Source organism: Cyanistes caeruleus, chromosome 8, assembly GCF_971803275.1.
Source record: "Cyanistes caeruleus chromosome 8, bCyaCae1.hap1.1, whole genome shotgun sequence".
NCBI classification, from domain to species: domain Eukaryota; kingdom Metazoa; phylum Chordata; class Aves; order Passeriformes; family Paridae; genus Cyanistes; species Cyanistes caeruleus.
The window spans coordinates 26957094-26980155 of record NC_141708.1 but is presented as its reverse complement, the minus strand read 5'-3'; the positions used below and the strand labels follow the sequence as shown (position 1 = coordinate 26980155).

General features: G+C 43.8%; 1 protein-coding gene and 1 long non-coding RNA gene across 2 annotated transcripts; one reads left to right on the top strand and one right to left on the bottom strand.

Moving 5' to 3' along the window:
• Positions 1-4668: 4668 nt before the first annotated feature.
• SNCG (synuclein gamma) lies at positions 4669-21379 on the top strand. The gene is made up of 5 exons (XM_023930286.2): positions 4669-5127; positions 9985-10026; positions 10912-11039; positions 19841-19918; positions 20996-21379. The coding sequence occupies exons 1-5, from the start codon at positions 5007-5009 to the stop codon at positions 21023-21025; spliced, it is 399 nt and encodes a 132-aa protein (XP_023786054.2). The 5' UTR covers positions 4669-5006; the 3' UTR covers positions 21026-21379.
• Positions 9055-14353, bottom strand: LOC111931581 (uncharacterized). Its single transcript, XR_002865666.2, has 3 exons — positions 13470-14353; positions 12925-13040; positions 9055-12785 (listed from the first exon to the last, which is right to left on the bottom strand). It is a non-coding gene; the product is annotated as an uncharacterized LOC111931581 (long non-coding RNA).
• Positions 21380-23062: the final 1683 nt, after the last annotated feature.

The following is a 23062-nucleotide window of genomic DNA, read 5'->3' as shown; positions in this document are numbered from 1 at the left end:
TTTTCCCTCTCTGCTCTTATTCATGAAAATACTTCTTCTTTAAGTATTCCTGAGAAGTTCTTCCTCAAAGTGTTCAAACTATTCTTCAGACTTCAAGCTAGTCTTTAAAGAGTTGATATTGCCAGTTATACCAGATCGATCACTAATGCCCTGGGATCTTGCCAATAAGTGTCAGGACTGCTCTTGCCTTGTCTGGTAACTCTAACCACTTCCATTAAACACAGCTCTTAATGCTCTCTGATGTTGCCCACCCTGAGAATTCAGTGTCCTGTTTGCAATTCCATAACCAAGTCATCAAATGCCAGCACTGTCTCCTGGGTAATCTGCTTAAGGTGCAAAATCTTATCTTGGCCCCTTTCCTCTTGTTTAGGGTCAGAGCCCTGAAGCTACATCTGGATAGGAGGTGGGGAACCTCAGAGTAAACAGTGCCAAACACTGCGTTTGATCAATGGCTGATCCCATAAATGGCTTGGCCGTACTTGGGAAGCAAATGCGCTGGCTGTTCCAGTCAGCATGTCTCTGGAGAAACAACCCTTCGAAATTCAGTTTTCACTTAATAGATTCTCATGGATTTGTTTGTTTCTCTTCTGTCTTTCCAGATTCACTCCCTACTCTGTGATGCTCTTAATTGCAGACTTAAATTCTGAATCTGTCTATTTAAAAGGAAAAAAAAAAAACCTTGAAAAAATGTTTAAAAAAGCAAGGAAAGATGGAAAGCAGGTGTTGCTTTAGATTCATATATCCCAGTTCCGAATCTCTGAAGCACACTGAATAAATGAAAGGGTTTTATGTCTAGGAAGACAGTTTATTTCATAGCTGCACAGCAAGGGGATAACTTCTCATTAGGCTCTGGGATTTAGATCTGGAAAATGCTGTCTCATCCCTTGCCCGCTGCCGATTTGCGCTCATGCGTGTGCAGCTGCTCTGGGGGAAGAGAGCACGGGGAAAAGAGTCAGGAGGGGACTGCAGGGCTAGAGAGTTATTCTTTTTGCTGGTCTATCCATCATGGGGAGAAGATGAATTTTTGTTGCCTGTATTTTTAATGGTTTGTTCAAAAGCTATCAGTGGTATTCGACAGCAGAGATCAGTCACGGAAGATTGCTCTACTGGCAGCACTCTGTGCACTCCATGTGGCTCATCCCTGTGTGTGTTCCTGAAAAATGGCTTGTCCCTGGGTTATTCATTCTCTGGCTAAGGAAATTAGCTCATTACCTATGCAAACGTACATGCAGGGATTCAAATCCTAAACTGTTTGCCAAAGGATGTCAGACAACTGCTTGTTTTCATTAGGGCATGGAAATGACGGATCTGTGACAGTTCTCCTTTCTGCATTTTGAAGTTTTCATAAGTGGAGAGACAGAGGAAGGATTTCTGTTTATATATAGCAAGGTTCAATCCTGTTAATGTTAATATTCTTCATAAAAAAAACTTCCTGAACGAAGGAAATTTACCAGCCACAAAAGCAGTCTGTCTTTCCTTACCTGTCTTTCAAACAATATCATATACAATTTAAATACTTCAATAGAATTTCAATAGATTTGGTCATAATCACACTCCTTTCATCCAGCAAAATGACTTTGTCAGCTGTTAGTCTCCAGCATAAGTTCATTGTTAAAGGACAAGGTTAAGGCTTTGTGGGTGGAGCAGCTTGCAACTGGGAAAATTCAAGAAGGAAGAGACCCAAATTAAGTAAAATCCTGTTTAATCTGTTGCAGGCACAAAGAATAAGACAGTAGAGGAGAGGGAATGTTGATTTCTGCTTTGCATTCTTTTCTTTGCCTTGCATCAGTGCTTTGGGAATAGGTAGACTCAAGTTAGAATTCTCTTGCCCATATTCCAGAATTGCTGGCAGACGTTGCAGAGACCTGCTTGTTGGTGGTGTCAGCCACCAACACCCGGGTGGTGGAGGCCCGTGAGAGGTGGGGAACTGTTCCTTTCAGGGGCAGTTTCAAGAAACTCTGCTGTTATCCAGTAAGAGGCTCAATGGTCAGGTCTGAGCAGCCAGAATTCAAACTTTAAATGAAGAGCAAGTGGATGGTTTGTCATTGCACAACTTAAGACAAGACTTTCTTTTAGTATTACAGAGATCAGCTAACTTTTGGTATTATGCAAATCAGCCAAATGTTTTTTAGATACAGATTTGTTTACAGTGATACAGCTTAACTGGCTTTTCCTAGTGTTGCAAGGCAGAAAACAGAGGAAAAGAGGTTGATGCCAGGGGAGATAGGAGCTTGGGGTCTCTGAATTGCCTGCTGGAAGCCTTTCTCTTTAGCTGCTGATTATCTTACCTGATACAAAGGGGGAAACCTTACCAGGCAGAAAGTTAAGTCCCTAGCAAAATCTTAAAGTGAAGGGAGCTTGTGTTAACTCTGTTGTTAGTTTTGTCTGAAGTAGGATTGGCAACAAGCTGGAACTGAATCCTCTGCTTTGAGTAGAAGGATCCTGCAGTCACCTGCAGGTGGCAAACATTGAGGAGCCATTATGGATGCTTGCCTACGATGTTGTCTTGAGTCCAGAGCTTTCCTAAAAAGGTTTCGAGGTAAAACAATGCCTGTGCAAACTGCCTGCTGGCTGGGAGGGATCCAACAGCATTGAAATGTGTCTTGTGAGCCCTTTCTCAAGGTCATCGGGACAGGAGAAGGCAGGAAAGGAGTATCCCACTTGAGTATTGGCTAATTCAATCTGGTGATGATTCATGTTTCACATCCCAGGATGGTTTGGTATTTCATGCATTTGTTACCTTTTATAGCAATGCAAAATACATAAAATTGAATTGTACAAATCACAATGACAGAACAATAGCTGAACGAAATCAAGATATATTCTCACTCAGCCTTATCAGCCTTGGTGTTCTCCTGAAAATACCAGTAAAACTCAGAACCCTGGGAATGTCTGTGCTCTGCTTTAATGGTCTTTGAAAGCCTGGTGAAAAAGTAAATAGGCCCTGGAGCAATTCCCAAAGATAGTAAATTCTTTTTTTTAAAACAAATGTAGTTAAAACAAGACTCCTGCTTGTGCCTGGTGAAATCAATGGCAGTTTTGGGACTGGCTCCAGGAGCAGCAAGGTTAAACCACTGTTGTATGGCACAGTAAGGTGCAGATATCTTCAATCTGAAGATTCCTGCACTTTGGGAGCAGGAAGGAGCACCAGCCATAGCAACAACCACCTAGGGGGAATTTTGACAGATGATAAGAAAAACCTTTTCTACTTCTTGCTGCAACATTATGTAGCTATGTGAGATCCTATAATAATTGGTATGCTGTGCTGGCCTTCCTCTGATTCCTGCACTTTTAAAGATTAACAATTGATAAATTCATTAGTCTGACAGAGATTTGGCTCCTTTATGTTCAGATGGAAATTTGTTCTTCATTTATAAGTAAGGAGAATTATTTGTGAGAAAATGATTAAAAGCTGTATATGTTATTTCCCAGATCAACAGCTTTTCAATAATTCCAGTGTGGGGTAAAAAAAAAAACACTTCCAAAAACTGAAGAATTATTCTTAGTTCCACAGTAAGAACTATGTTTGTGTACATGTCTGCATGTACATACAGATACAAAATTTTGTGTTCAGAGTTTTTTCTGTGTAGTCATTCCCCATCTGACACTTCCAGGCTGATAACTTGTGGCAGCAGTGGCTTGCAGATCACTGCACTTGATGACATTGTGGTGTGCTATCTTTCCAAAATGCAACTCAGCCTCTGAATTTCATATTCTGTTTGCCTGGAGAGGAGAAACAGCCAAAGCAGGTCATGATTTGGGCCCAGAGGCTGATGCAATGTGACTTCCATAGTTTCACATCTGGCACTATTAAAAAAAATAAATTAAAAATCACCTTGCTGCACCAGCAATTGCTTTCACAGCTAGCACTGAACTTAATTTTGCTGATGGGGCAATAGCTGATTTGGGCCACTTAGGATCTACTTCAGAAAACACTTTAACCTGAGTTTAACAGCACGTGCATTAGGATATCCTACTGTGATTAATGATCATGTTTTCGTATTTTTTCCTAGGCAGGCCTTGAGGCTGGATGGATCCTCTGTAAGATTTCCCCAGTCAGTTCTGTGCTGGCAATTCTTGCCCTGCTGTGCTCTGCAGCACCAGCTCTGACGTGAGGGATGGTGTTTGGTGTGAGATGTTGTCTCACTCTGCGGTGACGGAGCAGGGCTCTGTCTACAGCAACTCAGAGAAACAAATAGGAAACAGGATTTCCCCCAACAGGCGTCTGATTTTTCAGAAATGAACTGTTATAATGGGATGTACAGCTGAGCAAACCTCACAATTTGTACAGAATGACTTCACACTTGACAAACATAGCAGGTGGGACCTCAAGCTCGCTTCACCTGAGCACCAAGCTGTAGCTGGTTCCCTTTTTCTCAGGATTTATTAGAAATAATGTTCTTGTTATCATTTTGTGCAGACTGGGTTCTGGTAACTGCCAGACCAAGAAAGCTTGACCCTGTTTGTTTGCTACAAATGCTGTCAGCATTACGTGCTCCCCACCCTCTGGGGCCCAGGAGAGCTGGTGTTTGGTTCCTGCTGCAGTCTCAGGAAGATGCTCTTCCAGGAACTCAGCTCTCCTGCTGAAGTCTCCCTCTTCACTGAGACCATCCTTCACTGAGAGCATTGCAGCATATTCTAAAAGCTCTGTCTTTCTGGAAATTCTCCAGACAGCTCCTTACCTACTGCTGTCGTTGTCCTCCTCTCCCCCTCCCTTCTTAAAGCTGCCCAAGCAGATCTGTATCATTAATATTTCAGTATCAGCTGTACACGGGCATTGGCTACACTGCAGCACACTTCATCAATAAGAGCCAGCGAGGGCTGTGAGCTTTGCCACACTGCCTTCATCCAGCACAGGAGGAAGAGCAAAGGCAGAGCCTGCCAGAGAAGCTGAGTATCTGCCGAGGGCAAGGCTGCATCTCGCAGTCCCAGCCTTGAGGTGCTTTTTGCTGCTTTTGCTCCCTCATTCAGATCATCCCAGATTAATACCCTAACAAGCAACAAGAATGGATGTTTTTAAGAAAGGTTTCTCCATTGCTAAAGAAGGTGTGGTGGCTGCTGCAGAAAAGACCAAGCAGGGAGTGACAGAGGCTGCAGAGAAGACCAAAGAAGGGGTAATGTATGTAGGTAAGAGAGAACTAGTTTTGATTTACTTTTGATGAGCATGAACTGCTGCATAGATTGTCTCTGAGAAAGTCTGGGGAAGTGGCATTGTGGCTGAAGCTTGGGAGTGACTAGCAGGATAGTCCAGATAAGATCCTGAGCTCTGCAGAGTTGCTGTGTAAACCTGGGGTTCCACAACCTCCCCGTGCCTCAGTTTCCCCAGGTTAGACATAGAAACCACTACTAGTTCAGGGAAAGCAGAATGGTGTTAAGGAGCAGATGCTCAGGTGTAAGGTTTGTTTGACTATTCACTGATTGATTGCAGGGTGAGTCAGGCACTCTTCAGGCAAGTGAGTGCTGCTGGTCTCTGCCTCATCTCCACACTGAGAGAGGCTCACTGAGGAGGCTCCTGAGAGGAGCCAGGGTTAGGGGATTGCAGGATGCATCTGTTTCCCCACAAACAAATGGGTTTGTCCTGAAATCCTTGTCCTGTTCACCGACCTCTTTCGTTGCCCATGCACACATTAATCTTGCTTTACAAGAGACGCCCAAATTCCTTTTGCCCAAAGAATAGGATCTGGAAAACAGCGTGCCTGATGTCCTGCCTAGAGACCTCTTTCACAGTTAATGGGCTGAAACCTCCCCTTTCAAGGTCACCCTCAAAACCCACTATCTCCACTTATCTAGCACATGCAATTATATGGCTGGATGGTCAGATATTCCATATAATACAAACTAAAGAGTCTTAGGTTCCCAAGACTGATTATCTCACTGCTGATTACTGCATTTCACACAGCTCTTTATTTTACTGGATGTGGGAGTGTTTCTTTTTGTAGAAAAGTTTACATGCAAGGCTCTTCCTGCTGTCATACTGCAACATCCACAGCTGTATTTATGTACTATATTTAAAACTGCTCTATTGCCAATGGCTACATAAATATATTTGTATGTTACAAATTAAATATAAAATTTGTATGTAGCAGGTCTGGTAATGTCTTTATCTTGAAAGGTAAGCAGCATCCCTGTAAACAACTAAACTAACTACAGTAAGTGAAACACCAGTCTAAGAAATGTCACATGTGGGTGTCACATTGTGGCATCATTACTGCTCCACCTGCTTCCAGATCTGAGTTCTGTCAGGGTTATTCAGAGTTTTTATACATATTTTTTCATATCTCTGTTCAGTCACGTTGTGCAGCTCCATACTGTGACCTGGTTTTCATTGTTGCAAAGCCAAGAGGTCTCTTTAGGAGATTCTAACCTTTTCAATGAAGTTTTCTATGAGCCTAAAACTAAAAGCCTTGAAACCTTAATCTCTGAATAAGTATCAAATAAGGAACAAGGTGAGGATTTCTCCTTTTCTTGGTTTGGTTTGTTGGTATACTGCTGGTTCCTGCCCTGTCATGCACTGGACACGGCTTTGCCTTGACCTGATTCAGTTCCTGTTGGGAAGCTGAGCCCTTTAGGGAAAATTCAGTCTTTCACAGGCAGGAAAAGTAAAGAACAGATGCTGATTAGCTCAGAAAATGGGGGTTTTGTATAGCCAGAGAAGGTGGAGGTGTGGTATATTGGTTCAAAGCGGAATGATTAGTATGTTGTTCATGCTGCCTTTTGTCGTTCTGTGCCACTTAAAGAGTAAATCAGAGACTTGAACTGTTCCTTCCTTACTTCTTCCCTTGCAGAGCCCTATCCCAGCAGCTTCATCTAGAGCATTAGGTGATGAGACTTGAATTTTTGGATGCTAGGAAAGAATAAAAATGTATTGAACCTCAAGGATCTTTTGAGAACTTTAGGAAAGAGAGCAAAATCCCCAGGGCCTAGGATGGATGAAGTGGATCCCTGACTTTTATTCAGGTTTGTGTTAATTCATTGCTGACTCTCAGGGGAGGATTCCAAATGTCTGGGCATAACCACGACATCTGGTGAGTCGCTTGCTGCTACCCAGGAGAAGAAAATAATGCTCACTCAGAGGCATCTGTCTGAACAGCATCACTGGGACACTGTGGCCACCTCTCTGATCCATACAGGTTCAGCTCCCAGAGCCCATGGCAGAGCAGGAGATGCCTCCCTCCTGTGTTGAGCCTGCAATGCGGTGCTCCTGCCCTGCTGCCGGCCTTGCTGAACCGGTCATGTAGGGAAGAGAACGCACAAAAAGAGAGGGAGAAATCCTGTATCATGGGTCACCTTTGCCCTTGGTGAAATCACCATCTGCTCTCCAAATTCTCACAGCCTCTGAGTGTGCTCAAGTGTCAGGAGATCCCTGCGTGGTTAGTGGGGATCCAGCAGTTGGTTCAGTGGGCTGTCTCTTTTAATTTGGTTTGAATAGGGGTGTTAGTGATGCTGAAGTTAATTAATGAAATTAATGAAAAGCCACATCAGAGTATTGAGTCATTAGTACTGTGTAATGCTATGGTTCAGAAAGCCTCAACAAAGAATGCACTTCTAGTTTTCCAGAATGATTTTCAGCCGTGTGTGCTGCAGAAAGCCCCAATACACCGAGCTGTATTTAAGCTGAGTGATTCCTGCAGGACTTAATGCACATCAAAATATCCCTTTCTGGTCTAGAACTTCTCCCAGGGCATAGCACTCCACCACCTCGGTCCCACCCTGGCAGTCCCAAAGCTCTCGCTGATGACTCACGGCACTCAGAAGAGGCAGGATGCATGAACTTTTAATTCTGGGTACAGAAGCTGCAGGCAAGGACTAATGAGTGAAACGAGATTGAGCATCAGGTGATTGCTTTCTGATTCAACAGATGCGGGTTGCTGGCAGGAGTGTGCGCCGGAAGGTCGGGTTTCATGCGGTGCATAATGGATGGGAGCCTGAGTCATCGGGTGTGGCTGGGCTGGGAGGATGAGGCCAGCTCTCCCCAGGCTGCAGCAGTGGCTCTTGCCAGTGACATTGCTTCTGTCATGAAATGGATTCGGATGTTTTCCCTCTATCTGCATCCCTCCTTTCTGGAATCATTTTCCATCTGTAAATATAGCACCTGCCTACTCCCCTCCCCCATAAAAGAATTGAGCCCAGATAGTCACCTTAAAAACATGGGACAAAACATACCAAAGTTCAGCTCTTGTCTCAGTAAGTGTATTTACTGGAAAACTGCAAAGGCATGAAAGGCTGGTACAGATGATGTACTTTGCCTTACCTATCAACTGCTGTTTGACCAAAAACCAGCAAAGGGCTAAGCTTGAGCATCTGAGTCTGATATAAGACAGCCTTGTATGTCACATCAATATTGTGGCAGTCTTTTCTTGGAATGGTTCTGGGAGGGAAAACGAAGTAGAATAGTTTCTGAATTGAAGCTTGGGTGTTTGGCCCATTCAGGGGCTCACATTCATGGCTTGAGACTTGCACCTGCCCTGCTCAGTGCTGTCCTCCTGCAGACATTTGTGTGTCATGGACACCATTATTAAATCCAGTTCACAGCAGTGCGCATGTATCATGTGCATCACCAGGAGCTGCAGTTTACAGCAGTAACAAGTTAAAGGTACAAAAATTTCATCTATTGACTTCTAAGACAGTTTTGGAGGGTGGAGTGAAATGTTGAGGGCATATTGTAGTAGAACAGTTTTGTTCTGCCCCAGGCAAGCATTGCAACCACCAAAATAAATCAACAATTGAGAATTACATTCAAAAATACAATAACATGTATCAGGCACAGCAGAGCTGGGCTGGACCTGTTGTTATCACAGCACTGCACCTGTTCTGCTTCTGTGGCTGTTAATGAGAATGAGTTGTGGTTTGTAGCTCGTTTCTCCCACCACACCCATGGATGCTCCACTATGATGGAGTCAAAAATCTGCCTGGTTGTTGTCCATTATTATAATTTTGATAGTTGGCCATAGAAATCCTTTTGTTCAGTATGAACAAAATCCTTTTGTATCAGTATGGGAAACCTGAAGAGAACCTGTATAGGTGCAGATGATTTGCAAGATACAGTAAAGTGGGTCCAGTGGAATATTTTGGCTTGTGTTTATTTAAGTTCTAAGAGAGATAAATTTGATCCTTCATTTTTTTAATGTGTAAAGCTCCTAGCTACCATGGAGGCTGACGATGTACCATTTGATTTCACTTATCTGCAGCAGTATCAAGTAGAAGGGATATATTGCTTGTCACTTCAAGCGTGGAGAAAAATCACAGAGACTAATTATTCCTTAGGGCTGTTTGTGTTGCAAACTGAATGCCTTCACATCCTGTTAGCTTTTCTACATTGAGAACAGCAAGATAAATTACAATATAAGCATACATATGGTGTATTTTCATAATTTGAGATAAAACCATCTGCTTTCTATGTATTGCTGTGAGCAGGCACTTACAGCCTAGGCTGAGGCACCAAACTGGGAATCTAGTAAGTAGGTATGCAGTAGGCAGTTCTGTAAATTCAGTCTCAGGTTTCTCTAGAGTCTTTATCAGTGGTATAGAATGAGACTTTTAAATGACCACTGCAGCCAAGTATCCTGGCTGAAAGGCCAAAGACATGGATGTGGCTTCTTGTCTTGCAGGAGTGAAGTAGGTGAGATATTACCAGGTGATTTTAATTACAGTCATTTTTACAACTATCTTAAAGTTGCTTTACCACCACTCAACTGCTCATTTTGGAAATATTGCAGGGACAATTTTTCAAAATTAAGATTTTCCAGGTCTAGGCATCTCCAGAGAATTTGCTGTTGAAGCTCTCCAACTCTCAACACAAAGGTACTCATTTGCTTTACTGGGGAGGGTCTCTTTTCTGACTCTACAAATGGTTTGTATCTGAGCAGGAGGTACCAGCAGCACTTCAGCTCTCCGCTGCACTTCCTCGGAGCAGGAAGCCATCTGTGTCCAGATATCTGGGTGTAATTTCCAGGCAGCACTGATGGATTATGTTTCCTTTCACAGGCACCAAGACCAAGGAGGGCGTAGTGCAAAGTGTGACCTCAGGTAAGAGCACAGCCCGAGAAGGATGTGGAAATCTGTGGTGATTGTCAGACCTCTTGGGAAGGCCATCACCCCTGCCAAGTGGGAGGTCTCTGTGGGACACTGCTGATCTGCCTGACCTTCCCACTGCCAGCCCCTGAATGGGGGCTGCTTGCCAGGAGCTATGGTTCAGGGTCTGGCATTTGCAGTGCACACAGATGGGAGAAAATATTTAATCAGTAGTGTAAGTCAGAAAAAAATCTAACAAAGGTTACTTGGCAGACTGGGATGATTCACAGCAATTTAGACATTTCACAATGTCAGGTGCACAGCCCAGCACACAGGGAGGATTTACTTGCATCAGATCCCATCTGGCCAAAACTGTGGTCTTTGAAAGAGTCCTGCCAGGCAGCTGCAGAGTCAAGGACCCAAAGGGTTCCTTCTAGGGTATCCCCAACTCCAAGGCAGAGAAGCCATATGGACTGTCCTGAAGGAAAATGATCCTTTCCACCTGGAGAATTTCATAACCATTGCTTTTTTCTGCCAGGGGGTATTAAAACAAACAGAAGATAACCTGGAAGAGGTCATGCACAGTCTGCAATGCAAAATACCTTATTTACACTGTTGCCTCTTAGTATCTGACTAATTGTGAATTTTTCGTTCTCCAGTTGCCCACAAAGACTGACAGGCTGCAGTGCTGCTTTCTAAGCAGCAGTTTGTGCCAGACAAAAATCCTCACATACACAATCTAAATTCAGACATGATCTCATCTAAAAAATCCAAACAAGGACTGCACCAGGGCTAATTTCTTCTTTTACATCAATGCAATCAATTTGTCATCCCAGGGAATTTGGCAGCCTTCTGGCATTGTCTAGTTTGCTGACTTTTCTGCTTTTGTTGAAACTGTAGTTGCTGAGAAGACCAAAGAGCAGGCCAGTGTGGTGGGAGAAGCTGTAGTAGCCAGCGTGAACACAGTAGCAAACAAGACTGTAGAAGGAGCAGAGACCATCGTGGCCACTACAGGAGTTGTAAAAAAGGTGCGTTTCTTTCTTCTGTGATGGGCAGAACAGAAGAGCCTTTGGATTACACTTAAACTGCCTGCAAACATTTACAGCTGATGGCTTTACTTATTTCATGACAGGCTTTCAACAATATCTGCTTTTGTATAACACTTAATAATATCATATAATGCATAATATAGTCACAGAATCATTTAGTTTGAAAGGGACCCCTTGAGATCATCTAGTCCAAACCCCTTAGGGCCAGTGAGAGAGCACTGCCCCACTGGGTTTTGAATATCTCCATGGAAGGAGACTCCACAATATTCCTGGGCAACCTATGCCAGTGTTTGACACCCCTCATGGGAAAAAAGAGAATTGTTTTCTTCTGTTCAGATGGACACATTAATCACTTGGTTCCTATTGTCTCTTGTCCCATCAGTGGGCATTGCTGGCAAGAGTCTGCCGCTCCATTTTCTTATGAATGTAGAAAAGCATTTTGCCCAGGGACTTGAGTAGAAATGTGTCTGGGCTGCAGGGAGCATCTGGACTGAGTCATAGCTCAGGGATGTGCAGAGTGGGAAGGCACAGTGCCTCACCCCTGTGCTGTGTTTGTGGGATGCACAGGCTTGCCCTGGCCACGGCAGCTCTGGAGGCAGCAGAGGGCAGCAGCAAGTCAGGCACAGCCTGGTTCCAGTAGAAAGCCTGACCCTCATGCTCTGCTTCCTGCTGGTTTGACAACAACCAAGTGCTTATTGATAAAAGGCCATGTGACCCAATTTGTGTACGGATTAAGCCAGCTTCAGACAAGGCATCTTCTGTCCTCCAGCTTAATTTGATGAATGGGGCTTCTTCAAGTGAGGGGATTAAGGGGCGTTTGAAGGAGCAGAAGAGCTCCTTAGTTGAAGGCAGTGTTGATCATTAGAGAAGATGCTTTGGTAACAAACAGCACCCATTTGTACAGCACAAGGCCAACACTTGGCAGCTCTTTGGTAAACCCATTTTTCCTCTCTTCAGAGAGCGTGATCAGTGCTGTTGATGGCCCCAAAAGCTTTATGAGTCACAACAAACCCAAACCCAGTATCAAAGCAAAGCCAGGCTAGCCAAAATTGTTTTAATTGTTCAGATAGTCGGCTGATTAATTTCCTGACCTGCACATAAACACATTGTGATGTGAAACAAAACTTCTACACAGCATATAAATCCTGAGAGAATAGCCTAACAAAAGAGGAGAACAGCGGCTACGAGTGACGCAAAATGTCCTCCTGAAAGCATGTGAACAGGGCAGATACAGGAGTTCTGCTAAGCCATTGGGACAAATTTAATCTCTATTCCCACAGGGAACAGCAGTTAGGCTGCAGGAGTGCGAACAGCAGTTCCTAATTCCATGGGGCCAGAATACCCCTTCCTACCTTTTGACTGACCATGAGGTGATTGATCCAGGAGAATGAGGAATTTGCTGATGGTAGGAATCCCTGCTGCAGATAGCGAACTGTCTCCCCTCCAGCAATCCTCTTCCTAAGTGAGAACCCCACCTCAAAGACCTACAGCTACAGTTTACAGCTTATTTCAGAGCTCAAACCAGTGCAGATTTTCCAGAGAGCATCTGAAATATTATTCTTATGTCTTCATTGATGTCCAATTGCTTAGACTTAAAATGGAGATTGATTAAGAAATGAAAAATTAGGATGTGCCACATACTAAAGGGCAGACTAAATGGAGCCAGGAAACTGCTTTGGATACAGCATCATGGTGTCATGCCAAACAGCAGAGGTGGGCAGCACACTGAAAACAGGAGGAGAAAAACAAGGCAAATCACAGGAGAAAAAAAGTCAGGAAAAACATTTGTTTCTGTGACAAGAGGGTTCATCTGTTCTATTGGTATAGTTCAGTTAAGGACTGCAAATCTTTTATTCATACTCACCGTACTTTAGCATGTAGCTAGACACCTTTTAGATGCAGCTAGACACAGAAGATTGAGCCCCATGTGCACATCTGTCTCTATAGGGCACTCGTGGTTAGGTTCTTTCTCCCCTTGAACTGAAATTGATGAGAGGGGGAGGCAGTTTTCTCTTGTTTGGATTTGGTTGTTTAGTCTTCTCTTATCTGCATTACATGTATACAAGGTACAAGGAGCTATGTGCACTAAGATAGAAAGGCACAAAATGGCTAACAAAGATCTTCTTCAAGGTCTTTTATATGTCTATTTACCCAATTAACAGATGTCAAGTAAATTATTTTTCTTAGTGACCCAATGACCCAACACCTGTGAGCTGCACTGCAGCATTCTCTATCCACCTACTAATACCCAAAAACCTCTAGAAGAAGAAAATAAAGAAGAAAGAAGAAGGACAAGAGACAACACCCTAAATCCGCCATCTTGTCTTCTGTTCTCTAAACTAGTTTAAACCCCAAACTTTAACTTTTTCACCCAGTGACTTAAGAAAACTTTCTAATTTACACACTTACATTTTCAGTTTCTCTACTTAACTCTAACAGTTGTCTCCATGGTGCTATATGAAATTCAGTGCTTTCTTGGGTGTCAGAGTTAGGCATCACAGATAAGGGTATATATCTTGCATCTCTGATCCTAACACACATCTAGCGCATCCCCACTGCTAATGGATAATTGCCATGGAGCCAAAGCTGCTCCAGAGAGAGGGCCCTAAAAGGAGTATAAGGAGTTGTGCTGGGCTCTCTAGAGCTGCTCCTATTGTGTTACACAATTTGCTCATGGAAATACATTCAGAGTTTGTCAATAGCAGCACCAGGCACTGTAATGCATGTGGGAGACCCACTGGAGGTACACTAAGAGTGATAATGTATAGCTTTTAAATGTTTAAACAGTGAATATCCACTGTTATAATCCTGCAGTTCTGGAATCATCACAAGCATTTCAGCCCTAGAAGTTTGAGAGAGCATCCAGTTGCATTCAGTCCTGAGACTTGTTTGTGCTCCATACAATCCTCCTTCTTTCTAATTGCACAGAGCACTTGCCAACATCTTATTTGGGTTTTCAACTATCTCCAGTGTTGTTCCCTGCTATAGAAGGGCTGTTCAAAATGCCAGGGATCTGTGAATGTATGGCACTGAGCAGTGCTCGAGGTGACTCAGGTCTCTGTCCTCCAGTGGCCTAGAAGGCATGTCCCCAGCTGACCATTTCCAGTATTAATATCAATTGTGGAGAGCTTGTTGACATTTAATCTGTGCCTTTGACAGCAGGGATCAGTGGCAGGCACACATTAGGAAAGAGAGGGGTACTCTAAGGGGTTTGGGTTAAGTTTTGCTCGGGATAGCCGTGAGGTGCAGGTGTATCAGATGGTGACTTTGGCCATGGGAAGGAGCCCAGCCCTTTGTTGCATCACGGCAGGCACTGAAATGTGGACACCCTGGCAGCCTGCTGTTCCTTACTGTCCTTGGGGGAAGCACTCAGAGCCATGCAGAAGGAAATGGGGCTGAAGTAACCCTACACCTATGGAGGGGTGCCAAGCTCCAGATGAGAACCTCCTTGAGTTGTGCTGACACTGCCTGGTAGGGCTTTGGCACTGACCTGGTCACTGCTGAGTACAAGAAAGCATTGACTCATTTGGGGGAGTTTTTAAGTATCAACTAAAAAAATCTGTAAATTAAGAGATTATAAACCCTCCTCAATTTTTCTGATACAGAAAGGAATGAAATCAGTCATTGGTGTGTTCTGTCTGTGGCTTTGCACCCATGCCCATCCCAGGGGTGGACATTAAGAGATTCCAGTGAGATAACCACCCACTAAATATCCCTGTCTTAGAAGAGGATTAGTTTTTCATCTGTATGACACAGCACAGAGCTTGCTGCAATGCAGACACCACGTGGCTGGGAACAAGCCCATGTACCTACATATGCTCTCAAAATGTCCCTCAGGGTTTGGAACAATTTCCCCAGTAACTGATGCTTCCCTCCACCTTCCACATAAATCTTCCCTTTAGATCTATTTGTCCTGTCAGTTTTTATGGTTTAGTTGTCAGTTCATGACTCTGTCACTTTGAATTTGGTCTGATCTTTTTTTCACTTCACCCCATTAATTAAATGTGCATTTGTCAGTTATGTGCAACCACTGGGTGCGTTTGCTGGATCACAGCGTTTCTGTACACCTGATCTGGAGCACGTGGGCCGCACCCACGCCATGGCTCATCTCTTTCATAACAACTGCACATCTTGAATGTGAAAGGCTGCTGTTCATGGCCTTAATTCCCTTCACTTACACCCTCCAGTGCCTCCCATGCAAAGACAGTCTGTCGCACGGAAGGAATTAGAAGCAGAAACTGAGTGACTTTCCTGTTCAAGTTGGATTGGGCTGGGCAAGTCCCACTAGGAGAGAGCCACCAAGGGCATCTGAGAAGCCACCAAGGGCAGAGCTGCTAAGCAGGAGGAGCCGGGAAATCAACAGCCAAACTACCCAACAATTAAGTAGAATAGATAGTTGAAACTTGTTCCCCTTTTTATTCAAACTTCCCTGTACTTAGTTGATGCAGTGATGCATACCAGTGGTATCCTCTAATATCCACCGCTCATGGAGCACAGGATGTTTTTTTAAAAGTGCTGTGGAGGGGGGCATTCTGCTTACAGGCTCCTTTTCTGTGCTTCCCTCTCAGTCTCATTTGTGCATCCAAGCAGACATTTTCCTATGCAAAATAGCTGAGTTAGTAGCACTGGTGAAGCCTTAAAGCCTACAAGACCATGGATGTGCTTCATAGCTCAAGGCTGTACCCCAGCAATCCCATACGTTAAATATCATTTGTATAAGCAGTCACAGGAGCCACTCAGAGAGTCTGGCTGTGAGCTGGATAAAAACAAAGCCACCCAAAAAGTCTAGCTGGATTTGTAGAGTAAGACAGGAATCCTGCATGCCCGTCTGTCTGTCCTGTTCATGGGTCCACTCATTTTAGTCAAGGGTTGATCCCTTAGTCAGAGCTGTTGGCATCACTCTGCGCACACTCAGCCTGAAACCTGTCCAGGACAGCTCGTCCATGGGACCTGCCAAGCTGCCTGAGGCTTTCCTAGGGAGTGGTTTGGGGATGCTGCCAGGCAGCATCGTGTTTGCTCCAGCACCCAAGGTCAAGAGAACTACAGGAGTCTGAACCTCTCTACCTTATGCAACTGATGTCCTTTTGAGGGTTCCTAAATTTGTAGCAGATTAGGCTGCCAGTGAACCTCTCTGGCTTTACAGCATAATAATAACAATAATAACAATATTAATAATAACAGTCCAATATTTGGACTGTTTTCTCTGTAATATAAGAAAGATATTTGGATGTAAACAATCTTATTATTTGGGGACAGCAACAAAACTCCCACTGGCCTGTAAGATAATATAGATAAAAAGTATAAATTCTACTTTATATATGAACTCAGACAGCAGACAAGTCAATTGCTGAAGAGCTGAAAAAGGGATTTTCATGGAACTTGTGAAAATGAGAAACCTAGAGAATTAAACTGTAATTAATTTCTTCCAGCATTTCTGGGCTTATTAAAATATCCAAACCCAGAAGCCTATAGTACAGTCTATTTAAGATCCTTTAGCATTTCACGGGAATATTTTTATAAATGGCAGGTCTTAATTTGTGTAGTTTTTAATTAGTGATAGCTGAACATATACCTGCTGTATATAACCTTAGCAAAATATTGTATTATATATACACATATAAATCTTTTGTGGTATATATATTCTACCTAAAAACATATTTTTAAACACACAAAGTATTTAAAAATTTGTGTACTATTCTTGGAAAGAATTCTGAAGTCTTGTGATTCACTTAACTATTATGTTCAAGTACTTCACTTTTCTTTCTTCTCTAGCAAAAAAAGATGCAACTGCCCCCACCCCAAAAACTAGAAGAAAATGGCCCCTAAAAGACTAAATATTTTTTTTTCATTTAAAATACTTTTCTCTAAGAAAGTACATAATTTCTGAGGGGGAACATTCAGCTCACCCTTGAAAAGCAGGAGGAGCATTACTAATTGCTTCATGGTTTCAACATGCCTTTTACTTAGAAAATGTTACCCCTTTTAATGAGGAGATGAGCACTGACAGGAATGGCGAAACTCCTGCTGCCCCTCGGGAAGTTGGATTTTCCCTCCTTCTTTCTTGCTCAGCATTGTTCTGTGAGTCAGTGTTATAGCTGCAGCTGGTGCCCAGGAATTTTTGTCTCTGTCCCAGTTGATGACCCCTACACCACACGGTCCTCCTCTGTATATTGCCTTCCTGAGCAGTCCCTGAAATCCCCAGCCAGCTAACACCCAGCTGAGGAATGCAGCCCTTCCTCATCTCCTGCTCCCTATTCCGGGCGGGGTGGAAGCGCGTGAGAAAAAGGCTGTGAGGCGACATCCCTAACACGGCCTGACACCTCTTCATCCTGCTATTGTACTGGTTCCTCCAACACAGTTTAGAAACACCCTCCAGAAACTCAGTTGCTTCCCTTTCTAAAAATAGATGGTTGATTTTTAGCCTTCTGGAGCAGTCTTGGCAGACAGCACGATCTAAGGGATCTAACAAGCAGCACAATAGCTGAACAGGGATTCTCCAGCCCACCCATTGCTCTCGGATACAGTGTCCCAAGGGTGATCCTGAGAAAGGTGTCCCTCTCCCAGGACTCTTTCCACATCTCCCAGAGCTGAGCTCCCTGCCTGCAGGAACAATAGGTGGTCATACCCTGTAGAAAGATGGAGTGCACTGTCCCTGTGCTCCTGGGAGCTGTTCTCCACTTTTCCCAATGCACCTTAGGCAGTGGCCTTTGATTGACCTTCATGATTTCACACAGCAGCTAGTGAAATTGCACCTGCAAAACACTAATGAAAGAAACATCTGCTGTTGCAGCTGTTGTCAGTGGCTTGCATTGGAGATTTCTTTCTTTTCCACCTAATAGTCAAAAAGCTGTTTGTAAAACTTCAAATTATAATTTGAAGCTATTTACCTGCTTTGGCTTAATGCGCTCTTGAGTTCTAAGGTGTAGATATGCAAAGTGTAATGTAAATGCAAATGTAAAGTGCTTTAAAGCCACAGGCTGGATCCTAAGGCTGAATGAGCATCCATAAATTCAGAATAGTGAGCTGTTTGCTGGCAGCAGGAGAGTTGACTCATTTCAAACAGGCTGTGGCTGAGTGGCTCCATCAGAGCAGTGGCCTCTCCTGAAGAGCTGCAGGTCTCCCTGCAGGAGAAACTGGCTTCCATGATGTGCAAGTTTGATGTCATTTGGTTACCTGGGCTTGCTCAGGCTGGTACCAGCAAGAATCATTTCAGCCACCAATGCAGTGCAAATTGAGGGCACGTTCCTTAGGAAAAGATGATCACGCTTCTCATCTGGAGACAGCAGCACATGATGCTCTCCATAAACAGACTAATTAGCTCTGGTCCCAGCAGGGAGATGAAGGGAATGCCTCCATCTGTGACAGACATCAGTACAGGGCTGCAGCTCATATTTGGCTATTTCCTGTCTCCAGTGAATTGATCTTACAGTAGCTTGCATGGAGAGCAGGAAGCCAATAGGTAGCACAAGCAGGTTTGCAGTGCTTCCACCTCCTGGCTCCCCTTGCTGCCACAAATGGATCTGAAGTTCCATTTCCAGATTAAATTTTCATGGGTTCTACCCTGTATTTATGTAACTCCATCTACTTTTTCCTTTTTACTTCACACTACCTTTATTTTCCAAATCCAGTCCAAAAAGCAGCAGGGATGGCAGGAATGCTCTCCTCCTGATGAGAACAGTTGTGACTGGACAGGAAAGTAAGGACTTGTGTCAAAAGGAAAAGTAGAGTCCCCTAAACACATGGAGCATGAAGTTCTGTTTACAGTAGGTTTGGCAGGGACATTGATTTGCATTGCATCAGCAGCAACAGCAAGCAAAGTGGTGGCCTTAAGTTTCCAAAATGTTAAATCCATAACTTTGCCTTCCATGCAACATTGACTTTCCCTTTCTATAATACATGTGTCTCTGGTTTCCTCTGTGGTGGCCCTGACTCCATGTGGGAAGACGGACATTCAAGGGAAACTGCTGGGAACATGTGCTTGAAGGGAACAGAGAAGTTTTCTAATTTAGTTGAGTTCTCTGGTGATTTAGGGCTGGGCTACAGAGGTCCCATCTCTGGGAGATGTGGGAGAGTATCCCTGCTCTCAGTGACTGATTCCACACAGCTGAATTTCTGCTATCTGTCCATCCCCTGTGCACATCCAGTAAGGTCAGGATTTTGTCTTCTCTTCCCATGCAGCCAAATTGTGTTTAATGTAATTGCCTGGTAGTGCAACCTTTTCTCTTCTTCTTTGAATAGGGAGGTAGCTGAAAGATGTAGGCAAGTAGCTAGAAGAGCCCAAAATACTTCAGTGAATGCTTGGATGCAAACAAAAAGAAAAGCTCATCCTTTGATACTGATATTTTATCTGAAGCATGACATTAACAGCACCACAGTACTGCTATATCTTCGATTAGTTTTAGTCTATGCAATGAGTGCTTAGGTAAGACAGTGCAAGGAAAGGCTGGGTATAGCCTTACTATACATAAATTTATTTGTTCCTCCCAAATTCTTCACACTGGAGACATCAAAACTCTGGTCTTAGTGACAGAAAGATCTGATTTTCAGTACAAAAAAGACCCTAAGCCAGGCTGTAAGAAATTAAGTTGGCTTTTTCATAGATATCTGCTCTAACCAGCTGCACGACAAAAATGGATTTCAAGCAGTATCTGCCATCTATTAAAGCTGTTGTTTTGCTTGCGTGTGTAACGCTCAGCCCCATCTTGCACAGTCTGTCTAAGATTAGGGCAGTGACTCTGCATGTGGCAGCAAGGACAAACATCTTGCTTGTGACTTGGCAGGAGGACCTGGCAGCGCCGCAGCCACCCGAGCAGCCCAGGGTGGAGGGAGAGGGGGCCCCGGCAAGCGCTGGCGGAGAGGTGAGTGCTGCCACAGCCCCGCTGCCCCGGGCTATCCGTGTCACACCGGGGGTCTTGCTGGGTTACTGGTTTCCCCCTGGCAGGATCTCCCCTTTGCCTCCCGCGGTTCTATAACTGCCATGCAAGGAGCCCATCACTGTTCTCACTTCCCTGAGTTACTGGACAAAAACCTGAGCTCATCTGTTCTTGTTTTTGCCACTTCCTTATCTTGGGAATTTTCCATAAGGAACAGATTTACAGATTGCAAACTGCTGGGTTGATTTGTGGATGTAAATTCACATATAAAAGTTAATGCTGTCCTGTAGTTCTGTCATTTCATGGAATAACTTTTTCCTGTTTGTAGCCATGCTTTAGAAGAGATTTAGATAACGAGTTAGGGTTTTCTATAGATTTTTCTGTATTTAATTAAGTTAATTTAATTTTTGAACTGTACTACCTGCAATGTTCTTTTGAAGCCCTGGGTCAAACATTAGTCTCTGGGCCAAATTCAGCTCTTTTTGTCCAACATGGACAACAGGGGCAAATTCTTCTCATGTAGTATTCCCTTTACAATTTCAGTGTTAAGGCCTTTGTCTGCCCCTTCCACAAGTACTGCATGCACCCAAACCCCACAGTTTTCAGCCTTTCTGAAACTCAGGCTGTTTTCATGGTCCCCAAAGTTCCCCAAAGTCTCATCTACCACCCTCCCCCAGCCAGTCCCAGAAATGGGCCCTGTAATTCCACTGGCTGCATGGCTGCATCAGGGCTGATGTCAGGCTGGGTCAGGCAGGAGCAGAGCCAGGAGCACAAAGCAGGACAATCCTGCCAGTGGAACCCCACATTAGCTTGACTTCCACCACGTATGAATTCACACCCTTGTTTTCCCCTAACCCCTAACCTAACAGCAGGAGAGTGTATGGTTTCCAGAAGGAATGGATAATTCATTTATTTTCTGCATCACCTATGGTCCTCATTATTTTCTAGCTGTTTGTGGGGTTTTGCGTGGTGACAGTCAGCATTGATTTTTCTCCTGAATTTATTTATATATGTTTTCCACTGGAAATATTTACCTGTTTTCTTATCTGTCTTCTCTCACAGGGTGAAATTGAAGGTGATACATCAAGTTAGGGAATTCTTGCTCAAAAGAGACCATTCCAAGAGCATACATGGAAGTATTAGCTGACACCACAACAGGAGAATCCCACTGTCCATAGACTAACTACATTCAGCTCTGTAGTCTTGCACTTGCCTCATAAAACAGTTGTACAATATATGTATGCCAGACTCCTGTAATTGTAAGTAATGTGCAGGTGTGTACTGGGCTGTGTGTCTTTCCCAGCCTCCCTCCTGGCCTCCAAGTCGCTTTGTATATTTTGGTTGGACTCACAAATCTGTGTCTTGCATCCATGTGCACTGGCACTTGGGATCTCTAGGCATTGTGGAATTTTTTTTTTTTTAACTAATAAAAGGTGTTTGAACAAGTGTTTTGTCTTGTTGGTTTTGTTTGCACATTTTAAATGTGGATCCTTCCAAAGTGATGCATTTTCCTGTAAAAGTGCAGTATTAGGATACTCAAAACTGTAAGGGCCTTAAATCATGTTGTAAGAGATGAAGAATCATGAAAAGTTGTATTTCTGAAGACAGTACTGTAGGTAAGCTGGCTTTCTGTCACTCAGGGATGAAAAACAAATATTTCACTTTTTAAATACTTGCTGTGTTTAAGAGAGAATGTGGGGGTGATACTGGATGAAAGGAGGATTTGTAAAGAATTGGGAAATGGATGTTGAGTTCAGTTTATTCTGTTTGCACCAGAAAGCTGTCCTGACACCAGGATGTAACAAGCTGCCAGAAGGTAATTAAAGAAATGTCATGGGCCCCAACTGAACTGATCAGAACTGCACTGCTGCTGGCAGGGACTGGAAGGGTTGCTGTGAAATGTGTGACTGTGAGGGCAGGTGCCAAAGGAGAATCTCCTGGTGCACCACAAACACAGAGCTGGTATCAGTTACAGCACTCAGTCAGGCTGCAGATCAGCTGCTGAGTGCAAGCAGCAGAGACACTCCACATTCACCAGGGTAGAGAGCAGGAAAATGTTGCTCATTGGTGTAAATAATGGGCTAGGTTTAAAGCACATCAGTAGGTATGGATATAAAAATGGGTTCTTTTATTTACCTGCAGGAAGAGCACCCACTAATCCAGGAGAAGCCAGTGTAAACTGTTGAGATTTAAATTGCTTCAAAATCAGACCAGTAATCTTCATTAAGCTGCTAAATGATGATGACTATAGAAAGTATTACCGAAGAGAGTTGCTGTGGCATGGAAGCATCTAGCAAGTGTGCTAGCATCTTCTCTTGGGCATAACAGTGCATGTAAAGCATTGCATTGCAGAGACCACAGGATTTCCATTCCAGTGGGTCTTTGATCTCAACACAGAAAGGGAACAAAAGAGCCATAGCAGAGGTAACAAGGCACCTCAAAGGAAGATGTATCTGATATGTGCATACTCTTTTATGATGTCCTGCAAATATCTGCCAATTAAAGAGAATAACTAAAATAGGGGCCAAGGTAACAGGACATAAAGAGATACTCATGCCCAGCAGCAGGAGGCCAGAGTCTATTCTCAGTGCTCGCTAAAGAGAGACAAAAAAACCTTTTGCTCAAAGGCTTTGCTTTGTCGGGATACAAACAAAAGTGTTTTGCAAAAAAGTGTTCTGCAAAAAAAAGGAGGTGAATGCCTTCACTATGTAGGACATGTGTGGGAGGCAGGAGAGGGCTGTAACTCAAAAGAGGAGTAAGCTGCACCCCAAATGCCCATCTCTCAAGCAGGCTTTGCCCCTGATTCCCAGGGCTTAAACCAGGAGAGAATGGCAATTACTGAGCTAAGAATACAGGGCCACATCTCTGCCACACTGAGCTATGTGGCTGCTTGGGAGGATCACATGCAGCTCTCTGTTTCCTTTGCTGTGGGAGGGAAAGTGTTTACCAGTATTTTACACACCTGTATCTGGAACCATGGGACTGAAAATTCTGCTTGACCACTGCCCAGCATCTGAGCACCAGAAGTGTCCAAATGTTTCCTAAAGATCAGCCTCTGCACTTGCCTGCCTCTCACATGAGGGAGCACTGCTCTGGGCCCAGGCAGGTGCAGTGCCTGCACAGGTCTGA